Source organism: Panthera uncia, chromosome D2, assembly GCF_023721935.1.
Source record: "Panthera uncia isolate 11264 chromosome D2, Puncia_PCG_1.0, whole genome shotgun sequence".
NCBI lineage: Eukaryota > Metazoa > Chordata > Mammalia > Carnivora > Felidae > Panthera > Panthera uncia.
Window position 1 is genome coordinate 58,014,459 of NC_064818.1, and position 23,114 is coordinate 58,037,572.

Consider the following 23,114-nt stretch of genomic DNA (forward strand, 5'->3'; position numbering starts at 1 on the left):
AAAGGGAGGCATGAGTCTTAGATGGAGCAGAGGTGGGGGAAGCTCAGAGTTGACGCAAACAGGTTGGGGAAGATGCCCGCTCGGCGCTGCTGGGCTCAGAGGAAGACTGGGCTGGAAGAGACCCTGTGCCACCTTAGCTTGCAGAAGTGGCCCAGATGAATTCCCTAAGGTAAGGGTGAGTGAGGGAGAAGTTTTAAAATACAGTAACCTTGGAAACAGGCCAGAATGAGGGTTGTAGCAGTGCAAAGAGTGGGTGTGTGTTGGAATAGGGTGCTGATGGGTGGTAGTTTAGCTCCCCCACAGCCCTTCTGCTGTCCCCTAGCCATACCCGACAGGGACATCCTCCCCACCACTGGGGCCAAAGGGGTGAGTAGTACTGAGAGGTTTTCCTGAAGGAACAGGTCTTCCCTTTCCCCAGCATGCCCATCCCTCAGTTTGAATGTGTTCTTCCCTCTTTTGGGGCTTCCCAGGACTCCCCAGCCAGAGAGGAACCAGATCTGTGACCAATCAAGCTTTATTTTTACAAAAATGAACATTGTAGCATGTCCCAGCAGCCAGCCTGCAATTGGGCCGGCTCAGCGCTCACTCAACCCTCTTCAGTTTCAAAGTGGGACCAGGCCACAGTGTCCCAGGACTGAGCCCCAAGAGCTCAGTCAAGGGGAGGGGCCTGAGTGAGGAGGTGGGGGCCGGTGCCAGAGCAGGATAGTGGCAGCCTCACCCCTCCTTCTGACGAAGGGGCAGAAAGGGACCAGCTGGAGCACCTCACCTCTCTCAGAGCTGTCACGGCTCTAAGAAAGGGTGAGGGGCGGGGGGCCATCCAGGCCAGATCCTTGCTCTGGCCACCAGAGAAGCAAGGGCCGGCCGGGTTCAGCCATTCTCTCAAAGCAGCAGATCCCTGCTCTCCAGCTAGGTCCTGGGAGGTAATGCCAAATTTCTGAGAGTCGGCAGCCTTTACCTTACGTTGCCCAAGATAGGTCTAGGAGCACAGGCACGGCGGGGGAGGAGGTATCACTGCACCCTCCAGGCAGGAGAGGTCCCTGAGTAGCTGGCTTCCCTGCCCCACAGGCTGGGGTGGCCCTGTCACGGGTTTTGAAAGTCCAGGACGTGGAGGTTGTAAGACAGCGCAGCATAGAGATGCTTGGTGGTGAAGCGCAGGCAGTACACGGGACTGCTGAGCGGGGTCGAGGTCAAGGGGAAGGCCTGCAGGGAGGGAAGGTGCAGGAATGGCAAGCACATCCCGAGGTGGAGAGGGGGAGAGCCCTACCCCAAGGTTTCCAGGCACAGCCCCTAACAGGGAATCCTGGCATCCTGGAACAAATGCTGGGCAGTGCTCTTACGTGTAGGCAGGCCCTCTGGCGCCGGTCCCACAGCCGCACGACACCGTAGTAGGAGGACCCGGTAGCCAGCAGGTGGTTCCCATCTGTCTGCAGGCAGTACAGGGTGCTGTCGTGGGGTTCCTCCCACTCCATGACGCACTTTCTGTCCAGGAAGAGGCAGTCAGAGGGAAGCATAGGGGTGCCCTCTACCCCCAGTTCCCCAAGGGTCTTAGAAATCCATTCTGGCTGGGAGACAGAAGCTGAATCAGCAAACTCTTTTGAAAAATAGACTTAATGGGGGAAAGCCTCCTCTGTATAGGTCCCCAGGCCAGATCATGCCCTCATCATCCCAGGACTTAGGCAGCAGGTAACTAAGGCAGGGAGAACGCTGATGACTCCCAGGCTCTTAATCATGGCCTGTAGGTTAGGGTCTCCCAGGCCAGGGCTGCCAAGCTAGGAGTCTCAGCTTGATCTGACCTTGCTGGCTGCTCCTACTGGCCTCCACCTGTCCCTTCTCCTGGGGGCTCACCCAGAGGGAGGGCCGGGACTGCGTCCCACCTCCTGCCTAGACACTCACCGGACGCTGGCTCGGAGGTCCCAGTAGCGAACGTAGGTGTCATAGCCACAGGACAGAAGTGTGGAAGGGGACTCATACATGACATCCAACACCCCAGCTCCTGGGGGGAAGTCACTGCCCAGGTGCATCATGAGCTGCCCACTGGGGAGAGAGCGGAGGGTAGACGATGAGCGGCCGTCCCCTCCCCTCAGCCCCCACATCTGCTTTTAACCCAGTGGCATCAGTCCCTGAGGAAATGCAGCTCTCCCTCCTGAGCTAAAATCAGGCTCCCTTAGGAAAGGGCCCAGGGAGGAAATGCCTGGGGTGCCCACTGTCACCCCAGTCCCTGCCCCTCCCCCAGCTAAAGGCCTCAGCCCGGCAGCCCCTGATCACACCTGCTCGCTGCCTGGCTGCCGCTCCTCAGGAGGAAGAATGGGCCTGGCTGAGGGGCCGGCCCCCCTTCCGTGCACACACACACTCGGTTACTTTATACTTCTTGATCCTGCAGGTCAGGCGGTTCTGAGCTGCCTGAGTCCAATGCCTTAATTCCCGCCTGTAATCTGGGGCTCAAACCTCATTGGGGATAAAGACCACACAAAGGGAGAAGGGGAGTCCCAGGAGATGTTAAAACAAGTAAACACCTTTGTGTCTGGGGAGAGAAATCGCTGAGAAAGCAGCTTAGCGGGCTGGTCCCTGGTGTTCCTGGCCCGGCTGGCCCCCAGCCCGCGGCTAGCACGCCTGTGTGATCACAGCCCCCAGCCTGCTGGGCTCCAGCATGCTCCCCCACCCTCGCCCCTCCCGGTGGCCGAGAGCAGATTACCGAGAAGAACAATTTCTTTGTGACTGTGTAATTCCCTCCGTGACCGCGGCAGTGGGCAGACCCCTCGCCCTGATGCCAGACCCCTAGCAACCATGTAGGGGGGCCTTCTGGCCCTAGCAACCACCCCTCAACATCAAGTGCACCCGCTAATCCCTGTGGCTAGGGAACGGGTAGAAGCAGTGAGTTTCTGCCGAACGACCGAAGGGAATGAAGAAGAGGGGCACCCTCCAGGCCCTATCCCTCAGTTTCACCCAAGAGATGCTAGGCTCCCTTGCATGCATGACAAGAGAAACAAGGCCCTGAGCACTTCCCAGGGACACCCAGGTAAGAGGCCCTGGGGGGGGGGGGGGGGGGGGGGGGGGGGGGAGGGAGGACGTCGTGGTCTCACAAGCAGTGTTCACCAAAGGGCTGAGGCAGACGCTGTCAGCCATGTGTGTGAAAGCGGACTTCAGCTCCAGGCCTCTCGGCTCACACGGACTCTGACCCTCAACCTCCCTTCTCCTCAGTGGAGCCACCATCTTCCCTAGAGACTGAACGAATAAAGGAGGAGGCTGGGGGTTCCTTTTTGCCCGGTTTGCCTTGCCCCTTGAGCCCTGGGCAGCGAGGGGACCTCCAGCAAAGGGCACTGTGGCAGTCAGAACCCTTGCCCCCAGCCTCCTCAGGGAGGTCTTCCTCTTACGGTCTGGACTACATCAGCCTCTGTGTTGGGGAACCCTGAGAGGGATCAGGCAGAAAGCCACTGCGCAAAGATCCCAGTCTCGTATGGATCACTGACCTTGGCTCCCAGGAAGGGCCTGCCTTCCCAGATGGGCCACCAGCTAGGATTCACCCACCCTGGGCAGGCCAGAGCCCTCCCACCCCTGCACCTCTCTTTTGAAGGTACTTCTGGACATTTGTACACACCGGGTGGGGGCTGTTTTGCTCCACAGGTCTCCCTCCTTCCAGATTTGGGGGCCCTGCCCCTTCCATTAGTGAGGCCTTCAGGAATGACTGAGGAGCTCTCCCCTTTAATCTGTAGAAGTAATTTCATGTTTGTTTGAAACAGAAGATGAAAGGCAGTGGGGGTTGGGGGCCTGAAGCCCAGCGTGGCTCTGCCTGCCTACCCCTGGTCCCAGGGTTTAGAAGGAAAGAAAGGTGGGCAGCCATGGGCCGGGCAGGGTCAGCAGGATCAGGACCAGAAACATCAGGGCAATCAATACCCAGTTCAGATTGCCACCCTGGGCCCCCTGCCCCAGCATTCAAGCCACCACTGGAAAGCATCATGCCGGTGTCTGCAGTAAACACAGAACCCTGCTTTCTCGAGGAGACGCCAGGGCCAGAGTGAGCACCAACCCCTGGAGGCCAGGACAAGTCCCGAAAGCCCCTAGTCGGCCAGCCCAGCCTGGCCAGGGACGGAGGAGTTTCTTTCTGCTGCTGCGCTGTTCTCCGATTCTCTGAAATGGCCACACACACTTTAAATGGCCCAATAAAAAGATACAATTTCTTTTGCCTCTGGGCCTGGGACCCTCAAGACTCTGTTGTGCAGTGCCCGTGAGGTTAAGTTCAGAGCATAAACTGACACACCAGGCTCTGGGAAATGGCCCGTCTCTTCAAATAGCAGCCCAGCAGTGCCATAGGAGCCCTGCTGGGGCTTTGATTCGGGAAAACAAACAGAAATGGCACCGTGGGCCCTTCGTGGCCCCCACCCTAAGACCAATTTAACTAGAAAACTCTAGCTCAACAGCGCCTGTGAAGGGAGCAAGATCAGCCTGACAATAGCCCCAAACTTTGGGGGAAAGGGGGACAAAACAAGCTGTCTCCTCAGCCCCTCCTCTTGGGCTCCTTTTCTTACTGCAAGTGTGTTCTTGTAAAAAACGATTAGATTGCAATTTGTATAACATGGTGACCCCCAAATTCAGACGTTTCACCCCTTTTCTCTGGAAAGAATGTCAAGAATGCTTCTCGGCCTCTCACGGTGGGGGGCGGGAGGGGGGGTGCAGAGCCTTGGCTATCACACAACTTGTGTGGGAACAGGACTGCCCCTCAGAGCCCTGGGCCAAGACAGGAGCAAGGGCCAGCTCTGTCACTCCAGAGGGCCAGACAAAAAGTCCATTCCCTTCCAACTCCTGCGCACAAAGCCTGGGCCTCCAGGAGCCGCTGGGGTGGGGGGGCTCCACACCCCAGCCTCCCCCGAGCCCGACTCCAACAATTCTCTCTCCACCCAGGGAAAGATAAAGACAGATGGGGCCACCCCTGTGAGCCTAAGAAGGAGGGCAGGCCTGGGGCGGACAGCCGGAAGGAGACATGGCCCTGAGGCCAGGCTGTGTGCAGCATTCCCTGGGAGCCCCCCGAGTGCCTGGGCAGAAGGAGCAAGCAGAGGGTGGCCTCATCCCAGGGACCCTTGAAGGGGGTGATCAGGTGAGGAAACCAGGGCTCCCTGGCCCAACCCACCATGCTGCACTGCGATTCTGTCTAGAGGGAAGAAGGGGCCTAGGGAGGAGCTTCCTGACAGAAGGAAATTTAGTAAGACCCTGACCCCTCCACCACCATCTTTGTAGGGACAGCTCACTGGAGGTAGATGCTGACCCTGAAGGCCCTGATGTCCCAGCAGGGAGAGGCACCCCCCCCCACCCCCTTAGTCTGGGCCCTGCTGAGCCGGAGTCCTCTCATCCCATCCTCCACCTGCCTCCCTCCCTGCCTGTGCTCCCAACACAAGCCGCAGCCCACAGAGAGCCCTGTGCTAAAGGGCCCTGAGATATGAGAAGCTGTATCCATCCACCTCCCAGCCTGCACCTAAGAATGCCTGTGACCCCCCCACACCATTTTACAGCCACCGTTAACACACTGGGTACCTGGGGATGCTCCCTGGAGATCCTGGGGGTTCTCGTTCCTACATCTGTCCTGGGTATGCGGCCCCAAAAATGCAACAGTGGCTTTCAGAGGAGGGAAAGGATGGGAGAGTGACAGTCCACCTTCCCACATCTCGGCTCCCATGGAGACAGAGGGCCTGAAGGTATAAGCTTGGCTGAACACGGTCACTCAGAACGGGAGGCTTTTCCTCCTTCCCACCCTCCCCTCTCTCTTCCTTTCTTTGAGCAACAACCATTTAATGAGCTCCTTCTGTATACAAGGCATTGTGCCAAGCAGGAACTACGGGGACATGTCAGAACCAACTTTGAAGGAACGATCCCTGTTCTCAAGGAGTTTTCCACCCAGTGAAGGAGGGAGTCTGTCATGTATCCAGCTATCAGTATGAGGGGTGACTGAGTTCCAGAGGAGAAATGAAAGTTTTATAAAAGGACAGATAAGAGAACATTTCAGCCTGTGGTATGGAGTGATTCCTCAGTGAGTGACAGGAGCAGCAGGAGGGCCGAGGCAAAGGGCCAGCGTAGAGCTGGGGCACCCGGCCTGTGTTTTCACCTGGCAGGCACTCCGATTTGCCCAGGATCTGGCTTCCAGACCATGGTGGCCTTCGGGTGGGTACTGCTCAGCTGGTCTGAGCTCCGGGAGGGGCAGGGAGGCGCTGTCCTCGTCCAGCACTCAGGTGGGGAGGGCGGGAATCGAGGAGGCACATAGGTCCCAAATGTAACCACAGGGTGGCAGAGACCAGGAGAAGCCCACGGATGCTTCGCCTGCCTCGGCCCCATCAGGTGAGAGGGAAGGGCCCTGCCCGAGCACACAGCCGCTCGCGTGCATGTGTGTGCGCGTGCACAGCCCCCGGCGCCCGCCCGCGCACACGTGTTCAGACACAATGGCTCAAAGGCCAGGCAGCCAGGCAGCCCACTTTGTACTGCTAACAAGGGGACCGTAATTACAGGAAGGGGCAGCCGGGCAGATAAAAGGATACAAAATTTCAACATCTGTTGCCATAAAGGGATAAGGAGAAGTGAAACGCAAAGTATCAGTTTGGTGTCAGCAGGCAGAGAGCCAATTTCAAAGAGTTCAGGGGGACAGAGGGGACAAGAAAGAAAAAGGAAAGGGGGGAGAAAGAAAAGAAAGAGAAAGAAATTACAGGGTTCCTTAAAGAGGTAAAGAAAAAAGAAAATGAAAAAATCTGTCAGTAATACTTTCAAAGGAGAAGGCAGGTACTTTAAAGAGGGCAGTTCCCGTAATCACCCTGACTGAGGGCCACCTATCCCCTCCCCCCCCCGGGGTGGAGGTGGAGGCAGGGGCAGAGACAAAGCCACACCTGGGCCAGATGGGCACTACTGGTGCCCTCAGAGTGGCCCAGTCTGTGCTCAGGACACCGGTGCCTTCTGCAGACGGCTAGAAAGGGCTGCAGCCAGGCCCCCCTCCCCATTCTAAATGCCACTAGATGCTCTGATGCGCATCTCCTGTGCTCAGCCTGGGGTCCCAAGAGAAGTTCCTGGCACATGGTGACCGACAGGGCGGCCCTAGGAGCGCTTGAAGGGTTACCAACTCCAGCCACAGGAGCTAGGATCAGGGAGGTCTTTGCGGCAGAGGTGCTGTTTACACGGAAGAGTAGGCAGGACAGAGAGGGGGTAGGTAATCCGGGCACGATGGCAGCCAGAGCAAAGGCTCAAGGGGAAGATAGAGGGCCCCTGTCAGAATGTGTGAGAAGCCTACCTGCCCTACCTTTGGTGAGAGAGAGGATGTTCGGGGGTTTAGGATAGAAACGGAGGAGGAACGGGGAACCAGGGAGGACCCTGGCCAGAAGGAGAGATAAGGGATGTGCGCAGGGGCACACGCATGATCACACGCATACAGGGCAGCACAGAGCCTCGCTGAGGACTCGAACCCTCAACACCCTAGGTGTAGCCAGGTCCAGAGCCCACCCCTCGCCCCATCCCTGCCCGGTGGTCCTGAGGCTGGCTCAGGGCTATGGCTGGACCCACTAGGATATGTCCAGGTCTGGGATCACGGGCCTCTCCATCCTGGTGCTAGACCCAGCTCAGATGCCCTTGGCAGAAACATACAGCCCATAGCAAGAACAAGCCTAGGGAGGAGGGGTGTATAAGATGTCAGGTCAGGCAGACCTCCCAGGCCTCTCGGCAGCTGTGAGGTACGCCCCGCACAGACAACACCTTCCCTGGGACCTAGCCGAGGTTTCTGCTCAAATGCACGCAAAGAGTACCAGGCTCAGAAACAGGACGGCTTTGGCCTAGTACCTCAGGCCTTGATGGGATCACAGGGCCTAGGGAAGGTTACTTCAGGGATTGGCTGTTGACACTATCTGTCAAGATGGAGCCCCTGGAGCCGGCACCTGGGCCCAAAGACCACCTACCCTTGGAAGCAGGAACACTCTGGCACCTCCAAGTTGGGTCAAGAACTCCATCTTTCTCTCTGCCTGGTTTAGACAGGTTAGAAATTCCCCGTCCTTGGGCCCAGCCCACGGTTCCCAACTCCAGGAGAAAGAAAGGCAGAGAAGAAAGGAGAGGGACGGTCAAGCTCCTTGCCGTCTAGACGATGGCTGTATGCCATGGCTGCCCTCGAGCCCGTGTGCTCCAGCCCGCACCTCCCCCTCCCTAACTCATAGGGAGAACAGAGTCCAGAGGGGTCTTGATGAAAGGAAGGGCTGAGGGAGCCCGGGTAACTCTGAAGGGGTCCCCAGGCACTGTGGGAAGCAGCCTAAGCTCCCGGATAGCGGGGACCTGAGAGGCAGCAGGAAGCAGACGTGCGGAGCAGGGCACCTCCACCTCCCAGCTGTGTCCCAGCCCCCGCCATCATCCTGAGGGCGGCCCCAGAGGGGGGATGCTCGGAGCACTCCTTCCCCCGCCCAAGTCACGGCACACACATAAAAGAGAAAATCCCGGTGCTCCTCAGGTTTCAGTGGTGACAGGTTAAAAGCAAAGAATCCCCCCAGCCCCGCACAGCGCCCCGCCACCTAGTCCTGCGGGCGGTGCTGCCCCACCTTCCAGATTGGCCTGTCAGTCAGGCTTTGGCGTTATTGAAAGATCAAACTCTGTCCTGCCTGTTCATTACCTTAATCCTATTTTCTACATGGCTTTATTATCTGCTTGGGCTTCTCTGGGAAAGACAGCTACAGACAGTTACCCTGTCCATCCACTTCCTCCCACCAAAAGCAGATGCCTCCACCGGGGCATCTCTCCTCCGAGCCCCGCACCACTCAGTCCTCCGGGCTCCCCTGGGAACTAGAGGGCTATGGAAACGCGGCCGGCTCCTCTCAGTGGCGAGGAGGGGCGTCTGCGCGCCAGGGAGGAGGCAAAGCCACATGGTGCCCAGGGCGGCCCTGCCACAGGCTGTCCAGGGGATGCAGTGGCGGCTTCTCATCTGGCTCCGGTCAGAATTCCGGCCGCAGCCGTCCTGTGCCTGTGATCACTCGGGTTCTTCCCGGGTTCTGTAAAGACCCAGTGTTTGGGGTTAGTGACGACTAACCCCGTAAGAGAGGGCCGTTCAAGGAGTTGGTGACTTAGAACTACATCCCGGCCATAAATCTGTGCCCAGGAGTAGCCCCACCAAGCCCCACCAAGGAAACCCCAGGCAGAAGAGGCCCTCGAAGGTTACTCGGCTTTTGACACAAAGCCGGGCCACGGTGGTGCGCCCACCCCACCCCCGGCCCGTTCGCCACCCCGAGCGCAGGCCAGTGAGGTCGCCAGGCACGAGGTCCGGCTACAGGACGAAAACGGACTTTTCGGCAGAAACACCTATCTTGTGACCTGCAGCCTTACTTCCTGTCATGGGCCTTCTCTAGGCCATGAGGTCAGCAGGACCACTCCGCCCCCAGTGGTCACAAGGCCACAGGTATTTGGAGAATTAAAAAGCTGAGCGTCTATACACTCTAAGGTACTACTATGGAAGGCAGCCGCAGGGGAGGAAAAAGAAAGGGAGGGGGACAGGCACTGTATGGGCTCTTGTATAAAACAATTGGTTTCATACTAGTTCTGTTAAGTACAGATCATTAAATCTCATTTACAGATGTGGAAACCGAGGCCCAGAGTGCCCCCCACCCATATCACAGAGCTAAGAAGCGGCAGAGTTAGTTCGAGAACCCAAGTCTGTCTGACCACACAGCCTGTGTGCCCTCCGTAGCTCCTCACAGCCTCCCATCACACACCAGAGGAGGGGTTCCTTGGCCTCAGCCCCACGCAGAAGCAAGAAGTTTGCCGGTGGCAGGAGTTTGGCAGGGGAGTCACGGGAACGACATTCACAGACTGCGGGCGCTCCAACGTCCCAGAGGCTGCAGGACAGAGGATCCCTTGGAAGTTTTAGCTGAGCTGTGCCGACAACAGTATGATGTGACCATCAGCTACACTAACAAAAGCAAAAGATCTAGAATAAGGAGGGGATAGCGCCTGCCACTCATCATCTCACACCCGGCACGTTCAGTACTCAGTTACGAACATCCCATTTCAAGAGGGATCCAACCAGATAAATGCAAGAAACTTTCAGGTGAGAATGATCCTAAAACGAGTGTGAGACCCACACAGTAGGGTCACCCTCCCAGCTATTCCTCACTTACTTTCTTGCTGACCCAAATCTGATTCTGTGCCCACCGCTCCCATCCTCCTTGCCACTATGCACGTGGGGGAAGCTGGGCTCTTCCCCAGACCCAGGTCGATCCTGACTGGTCATTCCATTTCCCTTGCCACGGTTTGGTTCAGGGTGAGTAACGGAATACACTTTGGGCTCACTCAAGATGAGGAGTCTGCTTGGGGGCTCCTATAAAAGGACTCCCCATCTTAAAAAGAGACCAGGCAGGGACAAGTCCTCTTCCTTCCTTCTTCCCTCTGGGTATTTTGCCTTATGAGCAGGTAGAGCTTTTGTGAACAAGCCTGAGGATAACGGCAAAACCCACGTTGACAGAGGGGGCAAAGCGGAAAGCTGAGAAGATGGGCCCTCAACCTCTCGCTGAGCTACTGCATCCGTCAATCCTGGAACCAGCGAAGCTTCCAGCTCCTGGGGACGCCTTGTCACTTACGATAATAATAATCTCTTTATTGTTGGAGCCACTTTGAAGTAGGCCCTCAATACTTCCAGCCAAAAGCACCCTAACTGATGTACCATGTGTGTAAGCAACAGTAGAAGGGCCTCAGACTTTCGGCCTGATAAAGAGAAGACACTGGAGAAACAGGACCAAAGTTTTCAGATATTTAAAGCCCTGTCTTCGGAGGCAAGGTTCAACTTGCTTCTTGCCTAGAATCATAGCCCCTGGAAGCAGGTCAACTCTCGATGAAGGACAGGTGTGATAACTCTCAGGGCTCTCCAAAGATGTAATGTGGTGTCTGGGAGAGTTGCGAGTTTCCTATCCCTGTGGTTGGATGACCGTTAAGAGAATGTTGTAGAAAAAACCATATTTAACTAAAACAGCTCACGTGTTAAAAAAGAAAAAATCTTTTGGAAAGACTGACAATACGATGGATTTTTCAGGGGGCAAAAAGATGGGTACCACTTTCCTGGGGATACAGAGAGAAAAGGAGACACGCTAGAGTCACTGAGGCAGGAGACAGACAAGAACAGAACATCCTCGCTGCTGCTGTAGATCATGGTGCTGAACCAGAGCACGGGACCTGGGGCCAGGTGCGGACGGTCTTAGACTTGACCCCACAGGCACAATTGACAAAAAAAATTTGGACGCCATCAAAATGTAAAACTTTGGTCTTTTATCCTGTTAAGAGGATAAAAAGACAAGCTCCAGACTTAAAGATAGAGGCAAACCACATATCTGACAAAGGATTCATTTCTAGAATATATAAAGAACTCCCCAAACTCACCAGTGAAAATGCAAACTGTTCAATTAGAAAATCGCCAAAAGACATGAGCAGAGATTCCACCAAAGAGAACATACAGAAGGCAAATACACACACGAAAAGATGTCATTGGCTATTACGGAAATTCAAATTAAAGCCACGAGATACCACACCTCTTAGAATAGCTAAGACAAGAAAGAGCGGCAATTCCAAATGCGTCAAGGATGGGAAGAAACTACATCTCTCATACCCGGGAGCAGGATTATAAAATGGTAAAGATATTCACAATAGTTTGACAGGTGAAAAATTAAACACACACTTACCGAATGACCTGGCACTTGGACTCTGGGGCATTTATCCCAGAGAAATGAAAACATGCGTCCACACAACAGATTATATGCAAATGTTCACGAGAGCTTAATTTGCAATAGTCAAAAAATTGAACATAACCCAAATGTCCTTCAGTGGGTGAATGCTGTTCAGTGGGAGAGAACTTTGGGGCGTCCACACCAGGGAATACTACTGAGCAATAAAAAGGAAGGCGCCATTGATACACAGGACGAGGGCTATGGCTCTCATGAGAGCTATGCTGGGTTAACAGGGGTGGGGACCAAATCACAAAAGGTATTCCACTTATATAACACCTCCAAGCTGCCAGAAGTAAAGAGGTGGAAAACATGTAAGTGGCTGCGAGAGGTGAGAGACGAGGGAGTTTAAGAGGGCAGGGGAGGAAGATGGTGTGGCTGTACGTGGGCAAGTGAGGAATCCGCCAGTTCTGTATCCTAACTGTTGTAGTAGTTACGTGAGTCTACACATGGGATAAAATTGCAAAGAACCACACACACACACACACACACACACACACACACAGAAATGAGTGCGATCTGAATAAAGGTCTGTGGATTATATCAATGTCAATTTCCTGGTTCTGATATATAATATAATATAATATAATATAATATAATATAATATAGAAATTACTTATAAATAATTGATATCAAATTTATATTTATTATATTATCTAATGTAACACAGGTACCTTGCTGTCCTATTTTTGGAACTTCCTATGAATCTCTAATTATTTCAAAATAAAAAGCTTAAAAAAATCCAACAGAATGGTAGACAATCTGATGGGAACGTGTCAAGCTTACCAAGGCAGAGAGTTGTGAATAAAACCTGGACGTATTTTAACTGTTCTGTGTAATTCTTTTTATGGCTCTGTAGGCCGCTTCCCAAAGTTCTTTATTTTAGAAAAATCATCTCCAAGGATAGATGGGATTTTATGTAGCCACATAATCGGGCACTCCTCAGAGAAAAAGTATCGTAAATCCAAATTGTTGTTACCCTGATTTCGAAGTGAAATTACTGACCTATTATAAATTACTTCCAACGGTCTCCTCAGGCTAACTCTAACGACGCCAGGAGAGAGCACGCACCTTGCAGGCTGCCAGTGAGTCGGGCCGCTGGGTTCTTCCCAGCCTCCCCCTGGACCATTCGGTGGCCCACTGGAGCCCGGGCTGGCCCAGCCAGCTCTCTGCTTTGCCTCCCTGGCTGCTCTAGCCGCACCCCTTAGGAAGCCGTGGTGGCTCAGGAATCTCTTACCTGTTGAGGTCCCAGATTCTTAGGGGTGAGAAGTGCCCACAACAGGCCGTCCCTGTCACAAAAGAGCTGCCAAACAAAAGGAGAGTGGAGTCAGGGCTGGCTTGTCAGAGCCTGTGGCAGAAGGGGGATCATGGAGGTGAGACAGGATGAGAGAAACGGCTGCGGGGCCATCGGAGAGGCCAAGGCCGAGGCCGAGGCCGCAGGGAGACGACCGGAAGAGCGCTGAGGGCTACGACCTCCCAGGGGCCCCCAGGTTTCAGGACGGCTGAGCTCGCCACTCAGAAGGGTCTCGTGGTCTCTGCCCACCAGGAAAGCACTTCTCCAGACGTGCAGCCCTCAGGTCAAGACAGAGCACGCTTGCCGGGCTGCAGAAATGGTCTCCTGGGAACAGGCTGCCAGGTGCCGGAAGGGGATGCCCTGGTCAGAGGTAAGGGCGGTGGGGGGCACGACTGACAGTTTTAAGAGCTGGGGGCACCTGTAATGTGCAAGCGCAGGGCGGGTACGATGGCACCACACTGACCAGAGGGAACCATCAAAAGCGAGTTACACATGAGAAGACGAGATGGGTAACGTGCTGGGATGTGAGGGTGCAGACAGAGTGGAGGCCCAGGCTGCTGGGGCTGCCGTGGAGTGGGACGGCGGGCAGGCAGGCAGTTTAGAGGACAAGGACGCACCCCATTTCCCCAGAGGATCTCTTAAACCCCTAGAAAGTTCAACACGTGCCATCTGCAGAGTTTCATTTTAGGTGGAGACCCAAGGCTGGCGGGCAGGTTCCGCACGGTGAGCCAGGCCGGCCAGGGCACCGGGACTGGAACTGGGACCTACGTGCCAGACCCCACCTTTGTGGGGGACTTGCTGGTGGGGGTGAGGGAGGAAAGCCTGCAGGAAGCCTGGCTAAAAAAACCTAACCATGAGCAAGAGAGTCAAAAAAGACTGTGTCACTCGGGAGCCCTGGGGCAGGGAAGGGCAGGTCCCTACATGTCTGGAGCTGGGGGGTGGGGGGAGCAGACAGACTAATGACACCTTAGCAGTGTGGGGCAGCAGCCCATCCTCCCTGGGCCTGCCCAGCACCTGTGGCTCTCTCGTCCCAAGCGGGTCAATGGGGGGACAGATTTCTGTAGAGAGGGCTCTGAAGAAGCCAGGGGCTTTGGCTGCGGGAGGCAGCCTGCCGGTCACCGATGGGGGAGAGGTCGGGGCAGGCATCGGCCGACCCACCGATTTACAATAAAAATGGCAGAGCAGGTGTCTGCTTTTTGACTCCAGGCTGATTAAAAAGGCCACACGAGCCACCCTGGGGCTTCCATGCCTCAAGCCAAGAGTTTCTTAGGGACATGCTCCATCATCCCAGCCTCCTCTCGACCCACTAGAGTGCCAGCAACCGCTCACCCGGAATCGTGTGCCAAAACAGCCACTCCATCATGCCCCAAGTGACTCCCAGCCTGGAAAGCGGCCACTGGACACTGAAGCCCCAAGCTACAAAGCCAGGAGGTGCTGTCCTCACCTCCCTCCCCTCAACATTTTTCTCTCGAGGGTAATCCATTAATAACTGGTAAAGCCAATTACCTTGGGTTGGAAACATAATAGCCACTTGGAAAGCATTCAAGCAGGCAATTGGGCTCTTCAGACTTTCGAGGAGCTCGGGCCAGGTGAGGCGCACCAGCACGGACACAGACATCTCTCAAGGAGGCCTCGGATGGGCCACAGGTGTGACTCAGTGAGCAAGTAAGTCGAGAGGGAGGGAGATGGGAGGAAGCATCTGGAGCACCTCCCAGAAGGCTGGGGCGGGGCTGCCAACACCTGCTCCAGGGACTCCCGTCCTCCATTCCTGCCCCGCTGTCACCAGCCGGGTCTATCTCCCACCAGGAGGACTGCCTCTCACCTTCGTACCCCACGAAGGCCTTTCATGATTGTCTGGACACGATGCCCAGAAACGTTTCTTTCCAAAAGCTGCCCCCTTCCCTTGCCCAACTATGCAGTGCAGGGAGGAGGAGGGGGAAGGAGAGAGACCCCCCCAGCATGTACGAGGACCTAAGAGAATAATCAAATTGAACACTCAGTACGGACCCTGTAAGCAACGGTCAAGCAGCTTTGGAGCCAGGTCCTGCTGGGCACACACACCAGGACGCACACCCCGACCGTGGGGACTGCCAGGACTCGGGGTGAAGCTGGCTGCGGGCACAGCACCGCACACCTCGCACTGTTCCTCCCTATACGCGGCCACACTTGCTCCCCACCTCACCCCTCAGCTCCCGTGGACTTCAGAAAGCAGAGGGCAAGAGCCACAGACCAGCCACGTTCAAGGTCAGAAGATTAAAAGGCGTGCCCGAATGCAGGACACACCTGGTGCAGGGGTGGGAGGAGATGGAACTCACTGTCCCGGGACACCCAAAGGATGCCTCACGTGACACAGCAAGTTCCCAATAGAGGCGATTATTCCCACTGCACAGAAAGGGAAATGAAGTGACGGCCAAACTTCTACGAGTTTTCAGGAACTCCTTCGGCATACTCGCCCGCTTCCTGGGAGCCCCACCAGAAAAGGTGCTCCAAATGGAGGCCGGTGGGGTGGGGGATGTGCACCCCAGGAGGCCTCCCGCCCCCACGAGCTCAGCCTCCACCACGCCGTCTCGCCCACACGTAGTGCCATCCCGCGCCACGCGTGCCAGCCCGCCGTCGTCCTGCACCAGCTCTCCCCATGCCCTCCCTGTGCCGGGCCCTGTGCCACGCGGGCCAAAGGTTCTCCTGGAATGCTCGGAGATGCCCTCGGCGAACACGGGTACCACCCCGCCAGGGGCCCCTCCGAAGCAATGACTCAGAGTCTGACCCATTAAAAGGTCTTTGCTACAATCTCCGCTTAGAGTCTGCGGTCACTGAAAAAGCCAGCTCTCCCCAGAAAGAAAAGAAAATGCAAATGGCTTTCGCCCTCACTCCCTCTCTTTCTCGGGGGTATCCTAGGGACGGGGACGGCAAACCTGTGAACAGACAGAGGCAGAAGCTGCTGGCTCCTCAGGTGACATGACCACCCTTCCTCCAGGTCCCTACCACACTTGATCTTGTCCTTGGGACAAAGGGTATTTGGGGGGGTTATTTCCCTATCTTCCCTTTGAGATCATGGACCATCTGGGGACTCCTGTGTCCTCTGGTGCCCAGCACAGCACCTGGCCCGCAAGAGGTACTCGGTACAAGTCTGTGGCACCGGACTGCAAGGGCCTTCCAAGCTCACAGCCAACCGGGCTGGGGAAGCTAGTCATGTGGGCTATGAAGGGGGTCCCTCTGCTTCTTAAATAATTCCCAAATCACTGGACTGAATGACACACGACACAGTCATACATCGTTGGTTGGCAGTGGAATCCCTCATAAGCACCACAACCAGATAATAGATGAGAAGTACCAACAGTACCTACAAATTAATATCAACACACACACACACACACACACACACACACACACACACACACACCCTCTTGCACAAGTACACACCCATGCTCTCAGCTTGAGGGTCTAAGAGGCATTCTGACTCTATAAACTCTGCTCTTTTTGGATGAGAAAGCCCTGATTAGAAGCTAGCCCTCTCCAATTTCTCATCTTGCCCCAGACCTTGTCCAGGTTCCCAACCTACCTTCCGGGCCCCCTGGTCTGAGCTCAAGCAAACCTGGCACCACAGAGATCATCATCAGGCCCAAGAAGCAGATGTGGGAGCCCCACATCAGAGAGAGACGCCAGGAGAATTAGGGGTTCTGGTGCTCAAGTTGAGGAACAGAAAATAACAAGAAAAAGATGACAGGAGAAAGGGAGGAAGGAAAATTATTCAGGCATGAGCAGGGTGAAAAACAGACAGAGTCCTGCTGCCTCTGCCTTCATTCAGGCCCTCTTAATTACATCAGTCATTTATTGAACACTTACTATGTGCCAGGTTCTGAGGAAGGGTTTCACAAACATCATCCCATCTAACCATTGTAACTCTGCACAGGTACCACTTTCCCTATTTTACAGATGGGAAAACTGAGGCACCCTGCTCTGGCTCCCACAGGGAGAACTAGTAGGGCTGGAATTTGAACCTACCCTTGCCCAGTACGTTCTCTCCCCGGCACCTCGTACAGTGCCTGGCACACACTGAAAACTCCAACCCTTGTTGAGTGAACAAATGGACAACTGAACAAATGGCCCCACCCGGGAGAAGAAAGGAGAGTCTGAGTGGCTCTGAGGAGGCAGCACAAGTGGCGTGCTTAGCAGCTGTGCCCCGCGGCTGGCCTGGAGCCACCCAGCTGGCCCAGGCCCCAGCCGCCTCCGAGCCGGGGCTGACACACTTTGGCAAGGGAGGCCACCAGAGCTGTCACATCATTCACCAACATGCCCATCAAGTGTATTCAGTTCTCTTCAACCCGCATTGGCATTTTAATTACTGTTGGGTAAACTAATTTGTACAAATGAAGGCCGGGCTGCCTAATAGAATATGCAAGCTCTCTGACCTCTGACAGGCACTGACACGAGATACAAAGGCCGCCGAGGAAGGCTTTTTATCTGAGCCTTATTACTCTCTATTACTCCAATTAGTCAGGCTCCACTGCTCCTAATTGGAGGAAAAATTGCAATTAAATCAATTTTTGATGGGCTGCAAGTGGGCTCCCGAACCGCCCTGCTTGTGAAACACTGATATTATAGCAGCAAAGGTCACAGGCCTCATCGGCACCTGGGGGCCCCCGATTTCCCTTGGCCCCCTCCTAAAATGCCTCAAGGAAACCCCTGCCCCTCCACCGGCTTGGCCGGCAAGGGTGGAAAGGAGGGAGTCATTAGAACATGTCAGGTCTCATTGCTGCGGCCGCCATCTGCTAACCTGTGCCACTGACATCATTACGGCGGCTAAGTCCCGAAGCTTGAATGCAGTGCGAAGGTCACACAAACTCACTCGCTGAGGGGAGGCCAGGAGCAGTAGTGCAGGGACAGCATGGTGAGGGAGGGACCAGTGGGGTGGGAACAGGAGGTCAACAGAAGTCGGGAAGGGGACAGACACAGGCTGGGGTAGGTGAGAGTATAAGGCAGCCAGTTCCCAAGGTCCAGCCCACAGGGCACCCCAGGCCACCCAAGGGGAAGGGAAATATATGTGTCTGGGAAGGGAAAAAAAAAAAAAGAGGCCAAGAAATCTTGTTTTCTCTCCAGCAAACATCCCACACTGCAGTTGGGGACACGTCCTCCTGAAGGCAGCCCAGAAAGCTGAGGGTCACATCGGTGATGGAGCAGGAGCCCTCTGTGGGGCCTACCATCCACGGCAGCGCCTGCCCATGAAGGCTGGGGGGCGCCCGAAACTAAAGCTGTACGGTCGGGGAAGGGGAGGGAAATACAACGTTGTTCATCAAACCAAAGGATAAGGAGACCGAGGTGCCTAGCCGAAGCTTGAAGGAGTGAAGTTTAAAGCAAAGAAAAAGAAGATCCATTTCACAGAGCAACTGGCATACCGTCACCTCAAAGAAATGGTGCAGACAGAAAATATAAATTCAAAAGGACTTTAGCCAGCTTCGTGGATGATTGAACCAAAATGGGTTAACAAAGAAAGGAGGCCCTCAAGGGGTCAAGACCAAAAATATGTTAAATAAATGATGGCTCATCGACTTAATGGAATATTACACAGTCATCTAAAATAATGCTCCCAAAGTACAAGCAACAGTCTTAGGATATTATTAGAAGAAAAAAAGTCGAGAACAAACAGCCTCATACAACTATTTTTTGAAAGCCTGGAGATAGAAAAGGAAAGCGTGGAAAGAAACATACGAAGACACTGAAAGTGATTATGTCTGGGCAGTAATTAGCAATTCTTTCTTTTAAATTTGATTTTTCAGGGGTGCCTGGATGGCTCAGTTCGTTGAGCATCAGACTCTCGGTTTTGGCTCAGGTCACGATCCCAGGGTCGTGGGATCGAGCCCCTACCACGCTGGGCTCTCTGCAAAAAAATTTTATTTTCCAATCTTCTTTAATAAGCAGGTGCCACTTTTTACAGGGAAAAACATTATTTATGCCTTGTAAGGGAAAACACAACATAACCAGACACTCCTGTCTACAGACCCATGGCCAAGAACAGGTGGACCCAACAGTGAGCCTCCTGCTAGAGCAGGTGTCAGCCACGGTGGCCCTGACACACCTCGGACTGAAGCTTTGGGACTGACCAGTAGCCCAAGGTTAGTCAGGAAGCCCAGATCAGAAGTGAGGGCCTCCCCTGGCCTCTTTATCCCAACTAGGTACTGGTGAACAGGGAGGAAGACCAACTCCTGACTCCCACAGCTGGCAGAGGCCTGGAACACCCCCCTCAGTCACACACACTCACACACACACACACACACACACACACACACACACACACCCCAAGCCTCTCTGAGCTCACGTGCATCGGGACAGGATGGTGCCAGGGGCCACCTAGAAGGTCAGGTTCTAGACAGAGCACCCAGAGGCTGGGCTCCAGTGTTCACACTCCCACTGCCACTCTAACAAACTCCAACAAAGCAAGTTTGCCGCTGCGCCATGGAGGAGTGCGGTCCGACGGCTGGGAAATGCCTCCCATCTTTCATATTAAATTCTATTCAAAAACTTGCCGCCAATGGTAAAAGCTCAGTCTGACCAAGGATGTATGATCCTGGCCCAGGTGACAGAAAAGGAACTCACTCCACTCAATAAGGAGACTTAGAAACGCCAACGATGGAAGGACAGAATTAACGACAGAGGAAAAATTAAGGATACCAAAAACAAGAACTCACTGTACAATCTGAGTTTAACAAGATGTGCTGGGGGCTGCAGGGAGAAGAGCTTCTATACTCTACTTTCCATCTGCACGGCCTCTAAACACAAGAGCTGCCCCATCTGATCCTGAGAGGAAGAAACGGCAATGTGCTCCAGCGCAAAAGGAAAAGTCGGCTGGGTCAGACTTACTGAGAAACAAGACATAATACACCGCTGTGTGTCTGACAAGAGGCATTGGAAAAGGAGAGATCGAGATGGCCATTATTTGGAGACAATATAACTGTCTGAGAGAATCCAAAAGACGGAACTAAAAGTTATCACAACGAGGGTACCTGGGCGGCTCAGTCGGTTACGTGTCTGACTTCAGCTCAGGTCATGATCTCACAGGTCATGGGTTCGAGCCCCGCGCCAGGCTCTGTGCTGACAGCTCAAAGCCTGGATCCTGCTTCAGATTCTGTGTCTCCCCCTCTCTCTGCACCTCCCCAACTTGCACTCCGACTCTCTCAAAAATAGACAAACATTTAAAAAAAATTTTTTTTAAGTTATCACAACGAATACTGGGGTTAGCATGCCCTGTGCAACAGGGAAATGGAGTGTGGCCTTAGGGGTCCTGGTTCTACCACCTTATTAGTATGTGATCTTGGATATTATTTTACCTCGCTAAAACCCAGTTTCTTTCTCTGTAAAATAGAAACAATTAGGGGCGCCTGGGTGGCTCAGTTGGTTAAGTGTCCAACTTCGACTCAGGTCATGATCTCACGGTTTGTGGGTTCGAGCCCCATGTCAGGCTCTGTGCTGACAGCTCAGAGCCTGGAGCCTGCTTTGGATTCTGTGTCTCCCTCTCTCTCTGCCCCTTTCCCACTCACACTCTGTTTCTATCTCTCAAAAATAAACAAAAATGTTAAAAAAATGTTGTTAAATAGAAATGATTAAGATACCTAGGCATAGACTTGTTGTAAACATTACAATGTTTACAGATGTTCGCTATTATTACATACCAGCCATCACCAACCAAAATGTAACCAGAAATCCATTCACACAAAAATTAGAAAACCATAAAATAGCCAAGGATAAACCTAACAAAAAACACCACCAACGAAAGACAAGACAGGCCCATATGAAAAAACAAAACAAAACTATCAAGGTTTACTAAAGGACATAGAATTGCTGAATAAAGTAGAAAGATCTACGGTGTTCCTGGATAGGAAGTGTCAAGATTATAAAACTGTTACTTCTGCCTTAATTAATCCATAAATTCACTATAGTCCCATCCAAACAAGATTTTTTTAATCAATTGATTCTAAAATTCATCCGGAAGTGGAAATGTACAAGAATAACCAAGAAATATTTTTACAAGAACAATAGAAGTTTGGGGGTTTTTAAAAAGATTTTATTCTTACGTAACCTCTACACTCAATGCGGGGCTCAGACCCACAACCCTGAGATCAAGAGTCGCATGAGCCACCGACTGAGCCAGCCAGGCGCCCCCAAGAAGAAAGTTGTTCTACCAGGTATCAAACGTACTCTAAAGCTGCGATATGATGTTTGTGCTAGAACAAATAGATCAATGGATTAGAATAAAGAATCCAAAGCCATACCTATATATTCGTAAGGAATTAGAAAATCCTGAACGTGACTTTTAAAGGCAGCAGATTAAGTGTGAACCAGTCATTAAAGGGTAGAGACGCCACAGGAAAGACGTTTGGAAACAATACTAAACTCGGGGCACCCGGTTGGTTCAGTTGGTGATGCGTCCAACTCTTGATTTCTGTTCGGGTCATAATCTCACAGTTCAGGAAATCGAGTCCCACATTGGGCTTTGTGCTGACAGCACAGAGCCTGCTTGGGATTCTCTCTCTCCCTCTCTCTCTCTCTACGTGTCCCCTGCTCTTGCACAGGCTTTCTCTCTCTCAAAAATAAACATTAAAAATAACAACAACAACAAAAAAAACTAGAGCACTACCTCAGAGCAGACCTCAATTCCACTCGGATGAAGGAGATAAACATTTTTCAAAACTACCTGAAAGACCATAGAAGTATCACAAGGAAAGGCAGGAAGATACTTTTACCATCTTGGAGCGGGAAAGACATTCTTCAGATGAAACCGTAAAGGTAAAGATGACAGAACTCCTCCCCAAACAGCCAAACGTCCACACAACAGAAGATGCTGTAAACATCAGCTGAAAGGAATTACCAAGTATTCATAACCGTCAAAATGTTCATACCCAGAACATATAAAGAAATCTTATAAATCACCAGAACAGGGAGATTAATGAGAAAAAATCTTTAAGAAATTATTTATGGGAAAAATACACATGGCCAAGAAAACATGACAAAATGTTAAAACTCCGAGTAACCAAAGAATTACGAGTTAGACCAACGACGAACGTTGCTACATACACTTAGCACTTCCTGCCATTCACTGAGGACCGGGTACTGTTCCAAGCACATTATATGTATATATTTGTTCATTTAACCCTTAAAACATTCCTATGTATTTGATGATAGTTTTCCAGATAAAATAATAGTAATTAAATTTTTAAAGCATCACCATCTTTCAGAATACACATCGAAATATGTATTTCTATGCTTGATGTTTGCTTCAGAAAACTAAGGAAGGGATGGGGCGCCTGGGTGGCGCAGTCGGTTAAGCGTCCGACTTCAGCCAGGTCACGATCTCACGGCCCGTGAGTTCGAGCCCTGCGTCAGGCTCTGGGCTGATGGCTCGGAGCCTGGAGCCTGTTTCCGATTCTGTGTCTCCCTCTCTCTCTGCCCCTCCCCCGTTCATGCTCTGTCTCTCTCTGTCCCAAAAATAAATAAGAAACGTTGAAAAAAAAAATTTAAAAAAAAAAAAAAAAAAGAAAACTAAGGAAGGGAGAGTGTGGGGAGTATTGAAGAAGCAGGAGTGGCCAAGGGTTGGAAATTATTGTACTTCTGTATATTTTGAAATTTTCCATAAGAAAAAGTGTCTTTTTGAAAAAGTTTTTTTCACCGTTACTATGAGGTAAGAACTACCAGTACCATTCCCCTTTCACAGGAGAGAAAATTAAAGAACAGAGGGGATCCATGATGCACCAAGGTCACACTACGAGCATGTGGGGGGGCTCATAACTTGACCCCAGCCAGGTGGGCCCGAGTCCAGCTCATACGATAGTCACTCTTCTATAACCACTCCCCAAATGAGGTAATTTTTTACCCAACAGAGAAGCAAAAATTTTCTTTAAAAACAACAACAACAGGGGCGCCTGGGTGGCGCAGTCGGTTAAGAGTCCGACTTCAGCCAGGTCACGATCTCGCGGTCCGTGAGTTCGAGCCCCGCGTCGGGCTCTGGGCTGATGGCTCGGAGCCTGGAGCCTGTTTCCGATTCTGTGTCTCCCTCTCTCTCTGCCCCTCCCCCGTTCATGCTCTGTCTCTCTCTGTCCCAAAAATAAATAAGAAACGTTGAAAAA

At 52.9% G+C, this 23,114-nt stretch overlaps 1 protein-coding gene across 2 annotated transcripts in view; it reads right to left on the minus strand.

Moving 5' to 3' along the window:
* Positions 1 to 477: 477 nt before the first annotated feature.
* FBXW4 (F-box and WD repeat domain containing 4) overlaps positions 478 to 23,114 on the minus strand; it is an 81,128-nt gene continuing 58,491 nt past the window's right edge. Inside the window, exons 6-9 of one of the 2 annotated variants that reach the window (XM_049645601.1) lie at positions 12,943 to 13,008; positions 1,894 to 2,034; positions 1,338 to 1,479; positions 478 to 1,200 (exon numbers count right to left, since the gene is read on the minus strand). In XM_049645601.1, the coding sequence (XP_049501558.1) occupies positions 1,081 to 1,200; positions 1,338 to 1,479; positions 1,894 to 2,034; positions 12,943 to 13,008 (469 nt within the window). In that variant the 3' untranslated portion in view covers positions 478 to 1,080. The remainder of the gene's footprint in view (positions 1,201 to 1,337; positions 1,480 to 1,893; positions 2,035 to 12,942; positions 13,009 to 23,114) is intronic. The other variant, XM_049645602.1, reaches the window with a different exon arrangement.